The sequence below is a fragment of the Schistocerca piceifrons genome, chromosome 1, assembly GCF_021461385.2.
Source record: "Schistocerca piceifrons isolate TAMUIC-IGC-003096 chromosome 1, iqSchPice1.1, whole genome shotgun sequence".
NCBI classification, from domain to species: Eukaryota; Metazoa; Arthropoda; class Insecta; order Orthoptera; family Acrididae; genus Schistocerca; species Schistocerca piceifrons.
In genome coordinates, this window is record NC_060138.1 from 367363923 (window position 1) to 367385573 (window position 21651).

Here is a 21651-nt window from a genome sequence, read left to right on the forward strand (position 1 = left end):
TGCTAAATAAGAGGCTTTAGATTCACAAGAGCAAAACTGGAATAAATGATGCATAGTATCAGAAACTACTGAGGAAGTTACTAACCGTGATCTAAGATCTCCTGCTCTTAGCCAGATAGACAGAAACATGGGAGCTCTGCTGAACACAATTCAGGAGTACTGCAGTATAAATAAACTTTCCATTGCCCATTGGAAGTCGAGCTATATAATGTTAAAAGACAGACTAAACTACAGCAGAAATCCTCTATTCAGAATTAATGATGTGCTCAGAAGCAGAATGCCCACTCGAAACTACCTCAGGGTGTGATTGGATGAGAAATCAAACTATAATATTAAAAAAAATGCAGCATGGTCAAAAGGTTTGGCAGTTATGAGTGAATTTGTTAACTTTGCACACTGAAGATTTGAACTACCTACAAAAATTTTTCATCGCTATCAACTGGCAATACTAGTGACCATAGTGGGTACTGGTGCAAGCCTTTTGGGTACATGGGACACGGACAAAGACATTGTTTGCAGTGTGGGTGCAGCATGCAGTTCTAAAGCTTTGCTCGGGTGCATTTGCTGCAACATCAATTGACGCCTTGTAACTAGTGTTTTGGACCAGTCTCTGATTCTGCATATCACGGAAAAATTTGTAACTTATTGGACGAAGAAAAGCATACCACACAAAGTAAATGAAATATTTAAGAATTGTGAAGAGAGCTGTATCTCCATCAGAGAGTGTATTTTGAATTTGTGGCAGGAATCTGGTATCTTTTCTGCCAATGGAAGGAAGACAGTTTGTTTCTTTTCAAATGTCAGGATATACTCTAAATGGGTCACATTTCATCATCTACTGCTCTTGTGCACATTTACTGCTCTTGTGCACCATTTTATGGTATGGTTCAGACTCAGATCAACTATATGTATTGCATAGGAAAGATAATACAACTGTGATCGCCCATCAGAAGTGCACCTGAATGTGTCCTAATGGTGTGCCCTGTTTATGAGATGAAAGAAGGAAGACAGTAGCTTCAGGGTACTCCTGTCCATGAGGCAGTGCCCAATGAGCTGAAATTTGTCTTCTTGAATTACTCCTGCCACTGCCACTACCCACTGTAGAAGGATGTGACGTACCATGGAGAAGGGGGAATGGCCTGTTACCAGGACAGGAATGAAGGGAAATATGTCCAGCAAACCATCACCTTTTATCACTTTCGGAATTGAATTTACTTTGGATCTAAGGGCACATCTGAAACGGAGACTGGATCTTCAGTACTTCAACTAAAATGCAGCTGGTGAAACAGGAAGCACTCCAGTACACTGTCAACTTGTTTTAGTATACACAGAGTTCCTAGAGCTAGTGTGAGGAAAAAATTGGATCTAGAGTAGCCTAAACACTGATATTACTTAAGGTTATTCAAAAACAGTCACTGTTGCCTTCTCCACATATTTTTGTAAAAATGACAAATTTTGTTCTCCTTTCTATAGTTCTTTTCATTCCCTCTCTAACTTTTTATTATTATAGTTCTCTTTTATTATTAGATTGTGATTCTTTTATAATATTAGGTAAGGGAAGTATAATGGACAATTTTAATGAATAAATTAGTAATAGTTATTTTACAGCTAGCTCTTAGAAGAACAATATGTGTAGGTACGCACACTGCCAGAAACTGTTGTCCGCCAGCTGGTAACGTTTCACCAGTGTACACTAGGCACTTTAAAAAAACACCAAAATAAATGTTTTGTGTAAAATATGTTATTTTTAAAAAGTTCATTTAGTTAACTACATGACTGACCATCAATAAATTTTACCAACTGCAAATGTCTGATGATATTAAGCCTCCAAATAGTATCACAGGCCTTCTCAAGGAAGAATCAAAAGGGACACCTTTAGACATGTTTGCTTAAGAAAACCCGTAACATAGGGGCAGATTACCAATGGTGGAATGATACCTCCTGGGACCACACTGGAAATAACTAGGACACAATATATGCAGCTCATAACTTGCAAAAGGTTCCCTCCCAGTATATGTCTAAAATATGATGACAAGAAGATAGAAGAGGTTGCAGAGAGAAGTTGGCAGTATTAAATTCTTGAGAGTACAACCTGATGATAAATTCAACTGGGAGAAGCATAGCACAGAAGTACTGAAGCACCAGAGCGTACTACAGAACTAAGCATGCTCCTAAAAAAAATCTTCACTTGTAATGTGGATGTTGTCAGATAAAAAAAATAAGGCACTAGCACACTTCATTCGATAATCAGTTTTTGGGTAACTCATCAACTATTTAAAGATCTGGTCTTTAAATATGTCTGCTTGTGTCTGTATGTGTGGATGGATATGTGCGTGTGTGCGAGTGTATACCTGTCCTTTTTTCCCCCTAAGGTAAGTCTTTCCGCTCCCGGGATTGGAATGACTCCTTACCCTCTCCCTTAAAACCCACTTCCTTTTGTCTTCCCCTCTCCTTCCCTCTTTCCTGATGAGGCAACAGTTTGTTGCGAAAGCTTGAATTTTGTGTGTATGTTTGTGTTTGTTTGTGTGTCTATCGACCTGCCAGCGCTTTCGTTCGGTAAGTCACCTCATCTTTGTTTTTATATATAATTTTTCCCACGTGGAATGTTTCCTTCTATTATATAAATATATGTTAAGCATTATATAAAATGTGACTCCTGCACATCTTCAGTGGAGTAACGTGATGAACGTAAATAAGTGAAGCAAACTGCTTCCTGTTTAATGATGCATGGGTACGACAGATAAAGAATTATCTTATGTACCTGAATGTACACACATTTACATGTTTGTGAATAGTTTGTTACCACCTCTTAAATGAAAATGTGTTTTAGATTTTTTGACTCATTCCACATCCATGACAATCATTTCACTCACAATATGTGGAAGGAATATTGGCACATCTCTGTACACTTGTAAATGTGAATTACGTATGACATGTTTTATGTCCTTGAGGATCTCCTCACTATGGGTCTATGGAACAAAAAGTACAACTAATCTAAGGACCTGTCTAGATTGGGGAACCCAGATGAGACAGTGGTCAGACATTCACTTCAAGGCCTTTCCTATGCTTCAAGTGTGGGCAACATTACAACAATTACTTGGGTATGAACAGAACGTTTACATTTTTAATAATGAGATCCGGATGCCCCACTGTAAGTTAGGGAATTTCCTGTACCCTAAATTCAGCTGAACAGGCCAAGGATTTCTTTAGTTGTACCTCTGAGACAGAGCAGCATGGGGTAATAAAAATTATTGTGAGTACAAAGATGTTGAATCATGAGCTACAGACATTGCTGAATGCAGTTTCCACACTGAGGAGTGGTACTTGTATCGTTCTTCATTATTGAACTTTACTTCTCACTATTCAGTTTAGCAATATGTAAATGTTGGAGAATTGTTGGATCCTAGCTGACAGCAATGGTCATTTGCCCAAAATGTTCTGCCACTGTCTGCGTGATGTCTCTCTGGTTGGTCATAAGACTTTTATTCCACATTACACCTGTGCCTGACAAAATCTAACCCCACCCAGAAATACTAGGAACAATTTCCCACACCGCTGTGTTGATTATTGAGTTCAAGAACTCCTACCACAATCTTTTCTTGCCATTCTTAAAAATATGGTGAGATTTGTTACTGAGACTGAAGTTTTTCCTTGCTTATGAACTGGAAAATCATACTGAACCAATTCAACAACCCAGAATTCAACAACCCACAATTTTGGATTTTTTTTTTTTTTTTGTTAAAAAGCAGGAACTAAAATGCTATTTGCAATATTTCATACACTTTTCACGATCAGATCTAAAACAGCTAGATACGTTCATAGTACTATGTTCAGCCACCAATACCAATTTTCCCCACACTTGAGCAGAACAAACTGCACTAAAAATAACAGGTTTTGGAAAGGTTTTTTAAATTGTGATGTATATCTAAAATGCATATTTACGTATTATATAAATATGAATATGAAACACACCAAATATGGTATTTTAGCTCTGCATAATACTTTACAGTCTTTGACAAAACATAAAGAGATCCTCAAGTGTTCAGCAATTATTGCTGGATTCGCTCTCTCTCTCTCTCTCTCTCTCTCTCTCTCTCTCTCTCTCTCTCTCTCTCTCTCCCCCTCCCCCTCCCCCCCCCCCCCTCCCCATTCCTCTCCCACCCCCAACTATAAGGTGCTTTTTTTGCAAGTAAGGTGAGAGGTGTGAATTTTAAAATTTTCCCGGTGAACTGAGTGTTGTAAGAAATTTTGAGCTTTCAATGGACTCTAGCTGATTACGACTGGCTGCAAGCCTGAAATTTCTTCGAACATGGTGAGAGATGATTGCAACTGTACAGATAAACACAAGAGCTTAATTAAGGCCCTTTTAACAAGCAGTAGCAGATAAAAGACAATGTAAGTAACAACATAAATTTACATGTGTTTGTGTGTGTGTGTGTGTGTGTGTGTGTGTGTGTGTGTGTGTGTGTGTGAGGGGGGGGGGGGGGGAGGGTTTGGGTGCGTGGATGAGCATGAAGATTTGAAATAATTCCCTTCTGAAATTTCGCTCATCCAGAAATACAAGAGGGGATGTGGAATGAAGAGAAACCAGGAATAATTTTGTAACATTTTTGGACACTTTTTCAACTTCATATTACCCAAAAAAGCATAGCATGTTTTGTAAGAAACGAATACAGGGAATAGTCCCACAGAAAGAGCATACAGTCTACACTGAGAATCCCCCACAAGGTGTCAAAGTTTAGGGGCACAATTAAGAATATTTTATTTAGCTGACAAACCCGCCATTGTCCGAGTATTAAATTTCCCAAGTTTTTACTGGAAAAATAATTTTTGTATGCTGGGCACAGCTGCTTCATGTATTTACAACACAATTTTGTAAATGTCTCTAAGGCAATGCCTCTTCATGCTCTACAGACGGCTACTGTTCTCAACTAAAGCTGTTTGTGCTTTGCAGTTGAAAGCTGTCAAATGCATTGCCAGGTGTCTGGGATTTCCTTAAGTTCACTCGACTGCAGGAATAGTAAAGAATAAATGTATTAAAATTTCATAATGAGTAATTTTTTTTCACACAGCTCAGTGTTTATAATGTCATATCTCTTGAACTGTGTGTCACACTATGATGTCTTTGGGTACATACATTCTGCGGCATATGTGGATACTGTCTGCGACATATATTGTGAATAGATTTATTAGCAAAGAAGTAATAAATTTAAGTGTTGTGTATGAGTGACAGTTTTTCATGCGTCTCAGTATTTATGACATTGTATCTCCCGGTCCACATGTTATACATTGATATATCTTTGTAGGTACATTCGGTGGCATATGTGGATACTGTTTACAAAAAGTGTTGTGAATAGAGTTAATAGCAAAGAAGTAATAAATTTAAACATGGTGCACAATGTGGCAGTTTTTCATGCATATCAGTGTTTATGACATGCATGTCTTCTGAATTGTGATAGTTTTTTGCCCCCACAGAACTGTATTGCTGCTTGATAGTAGCAGACAAACAAAAATATATGTATTTCATGACAGCTTTCAGTACCTCATCTAAGAATAAAAAATATAGTAAAAAAATAGGATGTGAACTAAGGTGCATGAAGGCTGACTGATTTGAACACATGCCTTATGTCACTTGACTCCTTCATCTGCTAGCTGGGGCTCTCCTCACCGTCTTTATCTGCAATGGATGGAAATCACAAATTCTTCAATTTCTTGGAAACTATCCGGGAGTAGGCTGATTTGTACGAATAAAATTTCCTTAGTTTTTAGTGATCAGTTGCATCTGATCCAAAAGGGGCCCTACATTATGACCTTTAAGCTCTATGTTTTTCTGTAATGGAAGCCTGGTGACCTAAATCGTTCCACAGGAGTTATTTTAAAAGATACCCCAACTAGTGGGCCAAAACTCATTTAAGTCAGTAGGTCACACATCCTGGTCTCTCTGAATTAGCCTAAAAATGAGAGTCTCAGTGGTTAAGATGCTGCAACGAAGTTCTGGAGAAAAGGGGCCACATATCAATAAACATTTAGCACATTTCTTATGAGAAAATGTTCTCTTGCTCCAGTATTTAAGCTGACAGTGCATTAGTGTTAACAGAGTAAACTAATTTTGTATGGCATATTTGGCTGAAGTTCCTCAAAAGGGATGTTCAGCCACATCTTTGCTAGTTCTTTCAACTGTATGCCACTGCGGTGATTTGCATGGCCCTAACATATTCCATTAACCCTACCATGGAGAGGGCACCTACAGTTTAATGTGGAACCCCAACCACATGTCATTCCTGACATATCTTCACATCACTGAGGTTAAGTCTAGCTTAATGGCAGACTGAAGGATTCTGGTCTCTGGGATTCAATTCTGCAACCTTGTCGGCACAAGGCTTGCACTTAAGAGACAACCAAGCCAGTTGACAGAGTAAGGTGTTGAAACAGAGAGCAGCAAAAACCATTTGAATCTGAGCCTGATGCCTTTTGTTCACAGCTGTCACATCACTCTGGAACCTCAGGCTGCTGGTTAACAAGTCACTTGTGGATGGTAGCTAAGGCTGGTAATTTAACTATTGGGACTTGTTTGCAGTGTGTGTTTTGTACCTTTGTGTGGAATGTTATTTTGCACAAATATGTGAAGCTAGCAGCAGAAATTTATTGGAAAAAGATACGGCCATTATGATTTTGCAAAGTGAATGTAATATTTTGCGTTGATGGAGAACATGTAAACTGTTGCTGCAGAGGCCCTACCGGGTGCTCAGGTAAAAGTGAACTGACAACATCACTATCTTTCATGCTTGACCATCAATCACTTTCTTATTTTGATCCAGGTACTGACTCTCCACGCATTTGGGTTTCTACTTACCAGGTGTACTGATATGAAATGAGCATTAAGATACAAATGTGTCGATAGGGAACATTTGTTGTGAACGAGACTTAATTTTTTTTGTTTGGCTGGTATGACATCTTTCAAAGATATTTAGTACACATCAAGTCATGGAACAAACAACGTCATACTGTTAACAATGTCGAATTTTGTACCAGAAAGTGATGATTTGCGGAAAGCATTAATTTTTTGTTTTCACTTGAAAAAAAGTGCTGCAGATTCGTATCGAATGCTTGTCGAGGCATATGGTGATCATGCTCTATCAGAAGCAACATGCAAAAGATGGTTTCAATGGTTCAGAAATAATGATTTTGATGTAAGAAATGAAGAATGTGGAAGACCACCTAAACAAGTTCAAAGACACCGAATTGCAAGCAATATTGGATGAAGATGATACTTTGAGTCAGAAGCAAATGGCAGCAATGCTAAACGTTGCACAACAAACAATTTCTGACTGTTTGAAAGCTATGGGAAAGATCCAAAAGTGTGGAAAATGGGTGCCACATGAATTGAATGAAAGGCAGATGGAATACCAAAAAACAATTTGTCAAATTTTGCTTTAAAGACAAGAAAGAAAATCATTTTTGCATCGAATTGTTACTGGCGATGAAAACTGGATTTATTTTAAGAATCCTAAACGGGAAAACCATGGGTTAATCCAGGACAACCATCAACATCGACTGCAAAACGAGATTTATTCGGCAAGAAGACAATGCTCTGTGTTTGGTGGGATCAGAAAAGTGTGGTGTATCATGAGCTTCTAGAACCCAGTGAAACAGTGAATACTAATCGCTACAGACAACAAATGATCAATTTGATCGAATAAAGACCAGAATGGGCCAGAAGACATGGCAAAGTAATTTTTTTACATGACAATGCACCTGCGCACAAAGCAAAACTGGTTCAGGATACAATCAAAACACTTGGCTGGGAGCTGCTACCCCACCTACCATATTCACCAGACCTGTTTCCATCAATGGAACATGCATTGGCTGAGGAACAGTTCGATTCCTATGAAGAAGTCGTAGTTTGCTTCAAAAGACGAACATTTCTATTGGCGTGGTGTCCACAAATTGCCAGAAAGGTGGTCAAAATGTATAGAAAGCAATGGTCAGTACTTTGAATAAAATGTTTTTACTTTTCAATTCAAAACTAATGTTTCATTTTCACAAAAAACCGCTTATTTCATACCGGTACACCTGGTAAACCATTTGACACTATTAATGGGATAGTACCTTGAACCACATTTACACTGGTTTCTGTTCATTATTTTATTTTCAAGTCTGCAGTGTGATTCCAATCATATTCGTTGTTTGTGTCCCCAGCTACACTAGCTATCAAACATTTCTTCATACTTATTTCCATTCTCTGCTATGCTGAACTTGCAGCAAATGTTTCACACTGTGTATTTACACCGAAAGCTAAGCTATGACAAGTGAAGATATGAATTAGTGATATGTTGTGATGCATTAATAATACTTAGTGATTTTAGCAGACAAAGAAAAAGATGTAGTCCTTGTTGGTGGACAAAAACATGCTACAGAAGACATGGCAGCAACGACACATTCTGTGAGTTGAATTTGGAATTTCACTAGTATGTTGCTGTATGATTTTGATATTCTAAAGAACACAGTAGTGCCAACTGTTTCAAAGAAAGACACAAATTTCAGAAAAGCAATTCCTGTGAAGCATGGATTTGCTGTTATGTTTGGTTTTTGGCAACATGATATTCCTATGAAACTGTTGGATATTTATTCTACATTTCAAAGCCAATCATATCTCAAATAGTCCCTTTGGTTTGTAAAGGTTTGGTTGAATGATTGAAAGATTATATAAAGGTAATGCAGTTACATTAACAGCACTGAAAAATATATTTTATTAATCATAGATTTATATGTAGATTAAAATTACACCAAATCAGCATCATATTCGACAAACACAATCTCTTCCACTACAATGTCATTGGCAATCTGCAGCTGAAGATCCCCCTACCACATCTGCATTCACTGTTGAATCCTCTCCTGCACAAATTCATCTCTGCCACAAAGAGAGTGTCTTTGGCTGTAATTGGCCTTTCACAGGACTGCAAGCTTACGTAATGTGCACAACAAACTTCCCGATGGCTCTGATGGAATTGTGCTCTTGTTGTTATTACTGCAAAACATTCTACAACATTACAGTTGCCTCATTTTCAGCTATTTTTATGGAGGGGGCAAACTTGATGGTTCAGCTACACCTTAAGATTCTTCCATATCCTTATCTGGCATCTCTTGTGGAACTTGAAGTCAAATTTACTTTTTTCAGATAGTGTGAATCAAGATGAATAGCATGCAAAAGAAAATGTGTTCAGCCAGGTACTCCACTTATCCCACTGTGAAGGAGCAAATGAAGGGTAGAATATTGTCCTACAACAGGCTGTTGGTTGTGGGAGTGAATTTTACAATTACAAAATGTAATTTATCATTGTGCTGCTTGTTAGTTTGACACCAATCACAACTTTTTATATGCTGATGTTTTCTGCAAAGGGAGGATTTCAGATGGTGGCGCATTTAAAAATACCTCTGTAAGTGAACTACTTCATACAAAAAAGTGAACCTGCCATGCATGGATGTTTGCCTGGAAGGACAAAGCAGTTACCACTTGTATTCCTGGTAGATGATGCTTTTCAATTACAAGAAAAATCATAAAGTCATGTCCAAAAATGCACAACTGAGAGTCAAAAAGAAGTATTTTAATTGACAATTGTCAAGGGCAAGGATGAAAGTAGAAAATATATTCAGTGGGACAGCCTCTTGGTTTTGTTGCTCCCCAAAGTATCTTGTTGCAATCTGAGAAAGCATAATCTATCACTATGACAGCAGTGTGTCTCCATAATTTCTTAAGGAGAAACCCCAAGTCAAAGAGCTATCACAGCCAACAAGGAAGCTTCAATTCTCATTGTCTCTTAAAAGGTGAAGTGATCCCAGCAGCACGAAGATGAGATGCTGCTGCATCATCTATTACTGCACTTCCAAATATACAAATAGAACTTAAAACACAAACAAAGAAATTCATGTTGAATTTGTTAATTACTTTGAAAGCCCAGAAGAAGTTATACTATAGCAAAATAATTAATCATAGGCCTGTGTCCCCTTGTGTACCTCTTTCTTGATTGTATTTCTTGTTTCTTTGGTTCCTGAATATCCTCAAAGAATCATAAATAATCAAAAGTGGACCACTCTGGTTAATACAGAGACTCGGTACCACTGCCCAATTTCTTGATCTCTCCAACTTTTCTTTTTTTCTTTCTGTACTGAGCCACACACAGGTGCTAAGCACCACAGTGATATTCTGTAGTGAGTCCTGTTTCATCTTCATATTTTTATAATTCCAGGGGCACTCCTTTGTCATACAGAATGTGAAATGTTCAAATATGTGATTTCTTATCAGTTCCATTATTTTACAAAACACATCACAACATGCAACATTACACTAAGTAGGACAGAACATAAACAAACTCCAGAGCTGCACAGCAGCATGTAGTGGTAGCAGACTACGAACAATGTTACCTTCGATCTGTAATGAAACAGCTATGGAACACGTTTTTGTGTTTTTAACATGTTGCAGACATCAATAATACAGTAGTAGCTGCACACAATATCATAAACATTGTAGATAAACATGTTTCAAACACAGTGTAAAAAGGATTTGAAAAGGGTCATTGCCAATTTCTTTTCTCATACTTCTCCATATCAGCTTGTGCTCTATTTGTAAGGACCTCAAACTTCAACAGACATGAAACTCTAAGTTACATTTCTTCCTTTTGTATGGTTTGATTGTTATTTGACAACCACTTGGCAATGAGCCACTTCACAGATAATTTTTTTTTTCATTTGGAAAATAGCTGAATCTCCCATTATTAATGCAATTATCCCACTCTCTACCTTAAGTGATTTGGGGAAATGTTAAGAAACCTAAAGTTGGAAAAAAAAAAAAAAAAAAAGAAACATCAGATTTAACATCCAGTTGGTGATAGGATTGTAAGAGATGGAACACAAGCTTAGACTGGAGAAGAATATCAATCACATTCTTTTCACATGTAACCTCAACAGCATATGCCTTAACACATTTAGAGAAACCATAGAAAGCTAAATGTGCATGTCCAGAAATAGCAATGAACCCTAGCACTACCAAAAACAAATTTAGTGTGCTACATACTAGATCACCTCACTTGGTATCTAAATTGGAATTGGAATGTAATGTTTAAATGTGATTCCCCCACAAATACACACATGTACATCAATTAAACTAGCTCAGAAACCCAGAAAGAGATCATGTGGACTAAACTGTGGTGGGGCAATATGTAACTGTGCGGAAGAAAGAAAAGGGTAGATTCAAAACTAAAAGCCAGAAACTGGATTCTAATCTTGCCTTTCAAGAGCACAAATATTTTGATCTAGCGTAACATCTGACCTAACCAAAGAGTTCATGGCAGGCACTGTGTTACAGCTCTGAGAGGATGTTCTGTATGCTAAGCAATATCCTACTACAGACCCCCTCCCCCTCCCTCACTAACCCACACGTAGTGTCTTGTCCATTGAGTTCCAGCTGTTCAATGATTCAGTAACACTACAGATCATAAGACATGCTTCCACTCACATGAATGTTCACTCTCTTTCCATAATCTGCTCTTATATTGTGTGGCTCTGAGAGATTTAATCGCTATTTGTGTGCATTTTAGACACATTCTCCAATTTTTTGAGATGTAATGGCCAAAACATTTTTATTCAATAACAATTTTAACCTTTTTTCCAATTCTTATCTCCTTTCCTCTACATCTAAGGCACAAATAATTACTAATTCTTGATGGTAATGCCCCACAACAAAAAGCTGTCCTGATGGATGAAGCCTGCAACACTATTATTTTCTTAAAAGCATTAATTTTATCTTTCAGTTATCAAAATGTAACTGAGAAAGTGTAGTCCTTTTCAATAACAGAGTAACCTGTAGACTGGTATAAAGAAATTACAAAAGGTTTTCAGAGTTAATTTTTCAAGGAGACTGAAATAAACTGATGATATAAAGATTTTTACTACCACAAATAAAATTTAATTATTGTTCCTGATGTCTCCTTCCTCCCAACAAGCATTTGTCATACAGTAGTGACAATACAGATGTAAAAAAACCTTACTATTAAGAGTCAACTCTTTTGTGTACAAGTAATAAAAAATAAGCACACTTTTCAACTAATTACCAAGGAGGATAGTAGTGAATAAATAAAGAATTTCTCTCACAGAACTAGGGTTTATTAGTACGTTCCCTTATTTCATGAAGCATAAAAATGGTGTTGGTAAATACTTAGATAATTGCCACTACTATACTCCCTTTGTTAAAATTATTGTTAGAAGTAAAGTTTTTTTCATATTGACCATTAGATGTGCTTAATTACATGAATATGAGCAACTGTTGTCAGAAAAATAGATTTTTAATAATTATGTACTGCCAAAGAATGGGAACAAATTACCTCCTCTTTCAGCTTACTCTGTTTAAGTACAGATACATACCTATGTCTTTTCCTCAACTTCTTAGACTTCTGACTGGTGGCTTTGCTGAAGAAAAAATAAATAAATAAATAAACACAACAAAACTCTATTCCAAAAGTCTGCTAAAAATTTAATAAGGCATCAATAACCTCAATTTAACATCTTCATACTAAAACAGAAAATAAGGAAGCTCATTAATATAATGGGTGATTCAAATGGAGTAATGATGCATAAAACACAAATTTTGACAAGATAAAGTCACATAGCCTCTCGTATTCAATCCCCTCTCTCACCTCCATGTTGGTGAACAGTGGGAACCTGAGCAACCCTGTGGAAGACTGGATACCCAAGCCCTGTGGGAAACAGGGTCAGAGCACATGAGCACAGGGCCGAAACCCCTGACTTGGAAAGAATTATTGTTGTGAATAATTTAATACAGAAAGCCAGACTGCCCTCAAGAACACAAAATAACTGAGGAAAAAGGATACAAATAGGACTCTTAAATTCAGAACATGAAATATATGTACCCTGCTGGAACCAGGAAAATGAACAGCACAGCCAAAAAAGGTTAAAATATGTTTTGGAATTAGCTGCCCTCCAAGGGATCAGATGGAAGGAAAAAGGAGAATAAGGAAGCAAAAATTTATGTTATATTACTCTGGGAGAGGTGAGAGACAAGGAGATAGTGGTGTTAGGTTCATTGTAGGAAAAAAATAGGAGCAAATCTGTCGCTGTCTTTACATCATATAATGACAGAATACACAGCCTAAGAACAAAAGGAATATTCTATAATATGACTTTTGAAAACATACATGCTCCAACAGAAGGATCAGATGAGACTGTGTTGGACGTCTTTTATGGACAGCTACTGTTGTAACGGTGACCGGAACAGTCACGGGGTTGAAGTGACGGAAAATGTGGCAGGACCCGCGGAGCGGCCCGCGAACAACAACATGACCAACAATAGACCTCACGACAACAACATGAACGAGACAACAGAGTCAAGAACCTAACAATACAACCACGTCGACTCGTAAACAAAACACGAGAGTAAATACGTTGTCTAAGGCGAGGTGATATGTCCAGAGACATATGCAATGTTAGACCGGCTGGTTGAGCGAGAGGTAGGCACTTAAGTACTCTATCGGGGATGCTGCTATTGGCCACTGCAACCACGTGTTCCACTGTGGCGCCCTCCCTCACACTAAATGCGGGCCAGGAGGCGCGCACGACCACAGCTTAAGGTGCGATGGTGTAGAGACCTCTACGGGTCTTCGACGTTCATGATGTCTGTCGGGTATTCAAATTCCGCAGTGCGTGGTACCAGAGCTACACAAAGTCTTTGAGAGGATACCTGCACCTGTACATGATTCAAGAATAGCCCTGGGATATTATAATGCAAAACTTGGAAAAGAAGGAGCTTCCGCCATCCGTTTCGGTAAGGAAAGCTTGCATAAGAAAACAAGTACTAATGAGCTGAGAGTTGCCCAGTTCACAGCTGTCAATGATCTTAAAGCATTAAGCACATGTTACACAAGGAAAAAATTTCACAGAAGGACTTGGTATATTTCTGGAGTGAATGATAGAAGTCAAACTGACCGTATATTGATATCCAAGAGATGGGCAAGTGACAGTGAAAATGCATGCACATTTCACGGAGTTAACTTTGACCACTACCTTATGGATGCAAAAGTGAGGCAAAGGATTGCTATTCTGTATAAAGAGGAAATTATGAGAATGCTGAAATAGAACGTAGAAAAACTGGGAGATCAGCTTTCGAATATCAGAATAAATTGAAACAGAAATTACAGGTACTGGAGCACAGTAATGACATAGATAAGGAATGGCAATGTATTAAGAATAATAGCATAACTGCGTCAAAGGATGTAGTCGGGGAACCTAGAAGATCTAGAAGTGAGGGGTGGTAAGATGATGAATGTAGATAGCTGGTTCAAAAGAAGAAGTGTCTGAAGTGTCTCCAAAGAGAAACAAGAATAATCCAGGCTACATACAATGAAGGGAGGATAGAAGTGCAAGGGTATGCAGAAGAAAGAAAAGGGAAACCTTAAAAAAGGAAGACACGAGATATTAAAGAGCTTTATAATAGGAATGAGAGGGAAGGTGTATAAGAAGTTAAAAGAATGAACACACGGGTATAGACCTAAAATAATAGTCTGCAAGGATAAAGATGGAAACCTGCTGACAGGAAAGAGGAAAAAGATGGACGGACAGAAAGAATATTTTAAAGAAGTGCTGGAGGGCGACTGCAATGATGGGGAGCAATGGATATACCATACAGTACATCCAAAAATAGAAGAGTGTAGACTTGCATAAACACAGAAGGTGGTGAACTGTAAAAATCACGTATCTCCAGGAAATGATGGAATAATTGCCGAGCTTTTAATGAGAGGAGGCATTACTTTACACAAATGAATATTTAAATTTCTCTCTTTAATCTGGAATCAAGAAAGAATTCCAGAATAATGGACTATAGTTGTAATCCAGCCAATACATAAGAAAAGCAACAAAGCACGGTGTTCTAACTACAGAGAAATAACTCTGTTGAATGTGGCATAAAAGGTTTTATCTGGAATCCGATACAATAGACTATTACCATCTGTATTGGATGATTATCATCGTGGCCTTATGCCTAACACATCAACTGTGGATCAGGTATACGTACTGAGACAAATACAGGAAAAGGCATATGAATATAATATACAGTTCAACAGTATCTATGTGAACTTCAAGCAGGCCTTTGATAATTTTTAATAGGTAAGAGATGTTAGAGGATATAAAACTGCTTTGGAAGGGATGGCGAATTAATCAATTGTTTTAGTATCAGTAATGGAGTTCAACAAGGTGCTGCTCTTTCCACAATACTTTTCAATTTGACCTTAGAAGCAATTGTAAGAAAACTGGAAATAGCTGGGCACACAGGTATAAACACCACACAATTGAATGCATATACTGCTGATTTTTCAGTTATGAGTAGATGAAGGATGTCACTGGGGAGAGAAGCCACACAGCACAGGGGACTGGAAATTAATGACTAAAAGACTAAATATATGAAACTCCATACAATAGAGGGCACCAAAATCTGCATAGCTGGTCAGCAGGAGGTTTTAATTTTCAACATGTAAATGATTATGAAAATCTAGGGGCTAATACTGTCTCTCTTTCCAAGCATTAATCCCGACCTGGCAGGGTCTGCTGTTAAGGTTAACTGGATGTGGTGTGTTAATTTTAAGCGGTGGCTGGATGCCCTTTCTGTCGCCACCCCTTCCCCCCTGGGACGGAATCAGTGTACCCCAACTCTCTGCATCTAGTGTAAATCGTGACATAGTGTGAACATGTTTCAAATGGCTGCGAGCCGTGTAACTGAGGCAGAATGTGTGTGTGCGTGTGTGTGTGTGTGTGTGTGTGTGTGTGTGTGTGTGTGTGTGTGTGTGTGTGTGTGTGTGATGTTTCAAATGGCTGTGAGCCGTGTAACTGAGGCTGAATGTGTGTGTGTGTGTGTGTGTGTGTGTGTGTGAGTGTGTGTGTGTGGGGGGGGGGGGGGGGGGGGCGGGGACACCAACCCAGTATTCACCAAGCGGGATGTGGAAAACCGCCTAAAAACCACATCCAGGTTGGCCAGCACACAGGTCCTCATCAATAGTCTGCCCGGCGGATTCGATCCGGGGCCGGCACGCCTACCCGAGTCCAGGAAGCAGCACATTAGTGCTCTCAGCTACCCTGGCCAGTCATCTAGGGGCTAATATTAATAAAGTAAATTCCATGTTCACTGATATAAAAGCAAACTTTTTAAGTGCTAATAGGTGTTACCATACATTTACGAGGGCTATCCACAAAGTACATAACGTTTTCGTTTGTGTCCGTTAGGGGCGGGGCTAGCGCGGCCATCTTGGTGTAATGGCATTCCGACGCTCAGTCGGCATCCTGCCGTGCTAGTGGGAGGTTCGTGCTGTACTCCGTTGAGTTACTGTGACAGTTTGAAATGTCAGCGTTAATTGAAAATGCTGCGACGTGTGAAGTGCATGCTGTAATAAGGTTTCTGACTGCAAAAAACTGTACACCAATAGAAATCTATCGGCAGCTTTGTGAAGTGTATGGAGACAACATAATCACTGAAGGTGGAGTGTGTCAATGGGTCATAAAATTTAAAAATGGCCGAACTAACATTCACGACTAAGAGCGAAGTGGAAGACCCAGCATAGTGACTGCCGAACTTGTTGAAAAAGTCGATGCCACGGTCCGTGAAAACCGTAATTTCATAATAATGGAACACTCTATGAGTTTTCCACAAATTTCACGAAGTTTGTTGCACGAAATCATTACCAAAAAGCTTGGTTACCACAAGTTTTGTGCAAGATGGATACCAAAAATCTTGACAGAGATTCACAAAAATCAGCGAATGGCTGCAGCGTTAATGTTTTTGGACGCTTACGAGAAAGATGGCGACTCATTACTCGATCGCATCGTTACTGGTGATGAAACATGGGTTAAGCACCTGAACTGCGAGACAAAATTGCAGTCAATGCAGTGGGGGCACACAAATTCCCCCCAAAAACCCAAGAAATGCATGCAGACAATGTCGGCAAGGAAGGTGATGGCGACTGTCTTTTGGGACAGAAAAGGTGTGATTTTTGTGGATTTCCTGGAAAGAGGCACTACAATAAACTCTCAAAGGTATTGCCAAACTCTGCACAACCTCAGAAGAGCAATACAAAACAAGCACAGGGGAAAGTTGGGCTCAAAGATCTTGCTGATTCACGACAACGCCCGGGCCCACACGGCAAATGCCACTCGTGAAGTTCTCGAATCTTTTAAGTGGGAGTTGTTTCCTCGTCCGCTGTACAGTCCCGACCTGGCACCGAGCGACTTCTACTTATTCCCAGCAATGAAGAAGTGGTTGGCTATGCAGCATTTTGATGACGACGCACAGCTTCAAGAAGAGGTAACCACGTGGTTGAAGGCGCAGGCGGCCGAATTTTACGACGAAGGAATTTCCAAGCTCGCCCATCACTACGATAAGTGTCTTAATTTAAATGGCAACTATATAGAAAAGTAGTATTTAACTGTGGCTTTCATCTGTATATAATAAAAAAATTTTCCAATACTTTATTTATTTTTAATTCCAAAACGTAATGTACCTTGTGGATAGCCCTCGTATAAAGCTGATGACATCTTGAATGGTAAATCAACAGCTCAACATGGCTATATACAGGTGCGAAGCATTGACATTAACCAGCACTGATGAACAACAACTCAGAATATTTGAACAAAGAATACTATGTAAAATTTATGAAGGGTTTCAAAACAATTACGGTACTTAGATAGCAAGAACCAATCATGGTTTGGATAATCTCATACAGGGAACTGATACTGTAAGGCTAATTAAAATTAAAAGAACAGCTTGGCTGGGGCACATCCTAAGTACAGAGGACACAAGAGCTACAAAGAAGCTGTTCCACTGGAAACCAACAGGAAGAAGGTTAAAAGGAAGATCACGTAAATTGTACTTTGGAGGAAAGAATATATAATTATTCCTGCACTCATGGTAAATAAATAAATTATAACATTTAACAGGCCATTGCACCTTTCCAGAAACAGAATATAAAAAAATAGCAAACAAATACACTCTGACCATATTCCACATAAATTAACTGCAGAGTGCATTTCGTCCTTGTACAAATGATTACGAGTTCTAGTTTCGTGAAACAAAAAACTATTGCTATTATTATTATTATTGATTGTATTGAAGAGAGGTGCAGCTTTTTCACTGAAAAGTCAAGATTTAACCATATTTCCAAGCTCATTTCCCTTCTCTTCCTTCTCTGTATTCTCCTCTATTCAAAGAACACATCGATGTTTTCATGTTTCCTGCAATGGCATGGTCTTTAGGGATGTGTGTGTGTGTGTGTGTGTGTGTGTGTGTGTGTGTGTGTGTGTGTGTGTGTACCCCTTTACCCCTTCCCATCCATCTCTCTCTCTCTCTCTCTCTCTCTCTCTCTCTCTCTCTCTCTCTTTCACACACACACACACACACACACACACACACACACACACACACACACACACACACACACTTCCTCCCTCTCCCTCCCCCCTCTCTCTATGAAATATTTACATTGACTTCTATTTCTTTTAAAATAGTCTTGAAATTAAATTGAAGATGGCAACTACATTTTAGACTTACACATTCACGTTCTGTCGTTCTGCAGTCGTTGCCGCAAACCAGTCATCAGATGAAGAACTATCTTGAGATTTTCTGTAGTGGAAGAAAAATATTTCTTTGGAAAAATTCATTGTTTTATACAGTTGCATCTTATTTTTCTTCATAAATGTATAAAATATGAATCACCATTTCACAGCACACAACTGTCATAAAAGGGCATTAAAGACAAATTCAAAGATTTTTCCAACGAAATTTGACAGTAATGTCAGATCAGTTATTGTAGGTGATACAATATAACTGTCTTATTGCTGTCGGGGATAGATCATAATGGAGCTGATTTGGTATTAATCTCATTTGATGTTAGAAAATTTTTCAATTTATATTACTATAATTAACAAATGTCAAGCGCAACATTCCATGTTATTCACTAGCGTGTAAAATATACTCCAGGTTTTAAACACCAACAGTCCTTTTCCAAGGAGATAAAAAAAAAAGATTAGAATGTACCACTAGTATTAATCTTAGGAATGCTTTTAAGACTGGAACACAAGCTACACATGGACAAGAATGGGGCAGAAAATCAGAATGGCATTTTTAAAGGAACCACACTTTTTATCAAGAAACAGTGGCATGATTTGAATATCAAAGAAGTCAGGCACGGACAGGTATGAGTATTACCAAACTATTAAGTTAATAAGTTGTGACAGCAAAAGAGTAACAGAAGGATCAAAAGATAGAATCCAACATGGGATAAGATCAGTTCAGATCCTGAAGAGATTTAGGAACGCATTAGGCAGTATTATTTCAGAAACCTATTTCTGAAGATAGGTGAAGGAAAAACAAGCCCACATTGACAGCATTTGTAGATTTGGAAGTGTTCTTTAAATATACTGATTAGAATACACTCTTTAAAATTGTGAAATTGCCAGAGACAAAACACAGGAATAAAAGGTTATCAATAATTTGTATGAAAACAAGACTGCAGATATAAAGAGTTGAGGGACATGAAATGGAATCAATAGTTAAGAAGGAAGTGACACTATACTGTAGCCTTTCCCATTATTAATCAATCAGGTAGAAAAGGAAACTGAGGAAAAATTTGGAAATGGAGTTTAAGTTCACAGTGAAAAAATAAGAACTATAAGTTTTGTTGATGATACTGTAATTCTGTGCAAGACTGCAAAGACTTGGAAGATCAGGTGAACCTTTTTTTGATGATATTGTAATTCCATGCAAGACTGCAAAGATTTCGAAGATCAGTTGAACAGAATGGATAGTGCCCTAAAAAGAGGTAATAATATAAGCAAGAAAAAAGTAAAATAAGTGCAATGAAGTGTGATAAAATTGAGTCAGCTTGTTGAGAGGATCAGATTACTAGATGAGATGGGCAGGAAAACAACTGACGATGGCTGAAGCAAAGAAGATATAAAAGGCACACTGGCAATAGCAAGAAAAGCTTTTGTGAATAAGAGAAATATGTTAACATTTATATCAGTATACATAAATATATTACACAAATTTAAGTATTAATGAGTCTTTTGTGAAGTGTAGCCTTATACAAGGATGATAAACAGTACATTTTTAGAACCATTGCAAAACGCCGCTTTCAGTGTCACTGGTATTTTGGCAGTACACTACAACAGTTGTATTATCATCTACTAACTGCAAGTACTATGACTAGTGAATCATCGCTCTCTCGGTCTCACAGATGAGAAAGTTGAAACTCCAGCGTTGTACAGAATAGTAACAATTCTGTGGTGATTATTGGAAATGATATTTGTTTGTGACACAGACGAGACCTTAAATAGCGTGGGTCAAAAGCCTGATGAAGTATAGGTTCTGATAAGATAGAACAATAAAAATTTCAGTGTGGTTTGACCCATTATCTTTGACAGGTGAAGAGAACTTGATCCGAAATGAGTCGATTCATTGTAATTACACCAACAGGGAATAATTTAGAAACAATTTCATTCTCGTTAGATTTCTAATTTGTGACGTGGTCCAATTCACATACGTACATTTGACTCAATAAAGCAGATGGAGTTATAAAAAGCAGCAACATAATTTTTCATTATGAGACTGACAAAGTTGATAGATGCATAGTTTTCCTGTGAAATTCCAAATCGTTTCCAAAATTTCGATATTGCATTAAGCAAGCTGTTTTCTCTTATGGATCACAATGATGTCTCGATTAGAAACTGCCACTCAGGAGTATACATCTATAAGGCACACTGTAAATAAGCTTTCTCAGGACATTTTGAGTCTTTCTTCAAGTCACGGCCAGTGCCATTCGAGCTACCATTCTACGTTTACATTCAATACCCCCTGTTACATTTGTTTGGTATGGGTCCCACACACTTCGGCAATTTTTAGGATGGCTTGCCAATTGTTTTGTAAGTAATATCTGTTGTAGATTGATTGCATTTACCTGGTATACTAACAATGAACTGTAGTCTGCAGCCTGCTTTTCCTGCGACTGAGTTAATGTGATCATTCCATATCATATCCCTAAAAATCATTACAGCCAGATATTTGTATGAGTTGACTGATGATTTCAACTTTGTGCCTGTTTATCTCAGCAGTTTATCATCATCATCATCATCATCATCGTATACAGTTCAGCAACAAAACTGTTTTATACATATAACCAAAAATACATAGGCCTAACTGTTTACACCACATAAACATTCAACAGCACAGACTACAAACGAAAGTTGACATGCTCAATTCAGATGAATACCTCACTGGATACTTCATTTACAAGCTACCCTTGATACCAAAAGGGAAATGTCTGTTAGGACACTCATTTGCAAAGTGGTCCATTGTCTGAATATCACCACAGTGATACGACTATCTGTCCAAAAGCCCAACTTGTGCAGGTTGTATTAGCACATACCTTCTCAAGTCCAGAATCAATTGAGCTTTACCCACACCTATGCAGGATGATGAAAGCCTAGAAGTTAAACAGTTGAGTTGTCAGTAAATTTGTGGTTTTGGGTTTTTATGACTTGTCACTAATGTTCCCATTCATTTTCCAAGTGGAATACAGTGAAGAGCATTTGGATTGATTTCTC

General features: G+C 38.1%; 1 protein-coding gene across 6 annotated transcripts in view; it reads right to left on the minus strand.

The window, feature by feature from the left end:
* Positions 1–21651, minus strand: part of LOC124710380 — a 192561-nt gene that overhangs the window by 20437 nt on the left and 150473 nt on the right. For all 6 annotated transcript variants that reach the window (XM_047240922.1, XM_047240921.1, XM_047240920.1 and 3 more), the window contains 2 exons: positions 18599–18670; positions 12418–12462 (listed from right to left, as the gene is read on the minus strand). In XM_047240922.1, coding sequence (XP_047096878.1) covers positions 12418–12462; positions 18599–18670 — 117 coding nt within the window. The remainder of the gene's footprint in view (positions 1–12417; positions 12463–18598; positions 18671–21651) is intronic.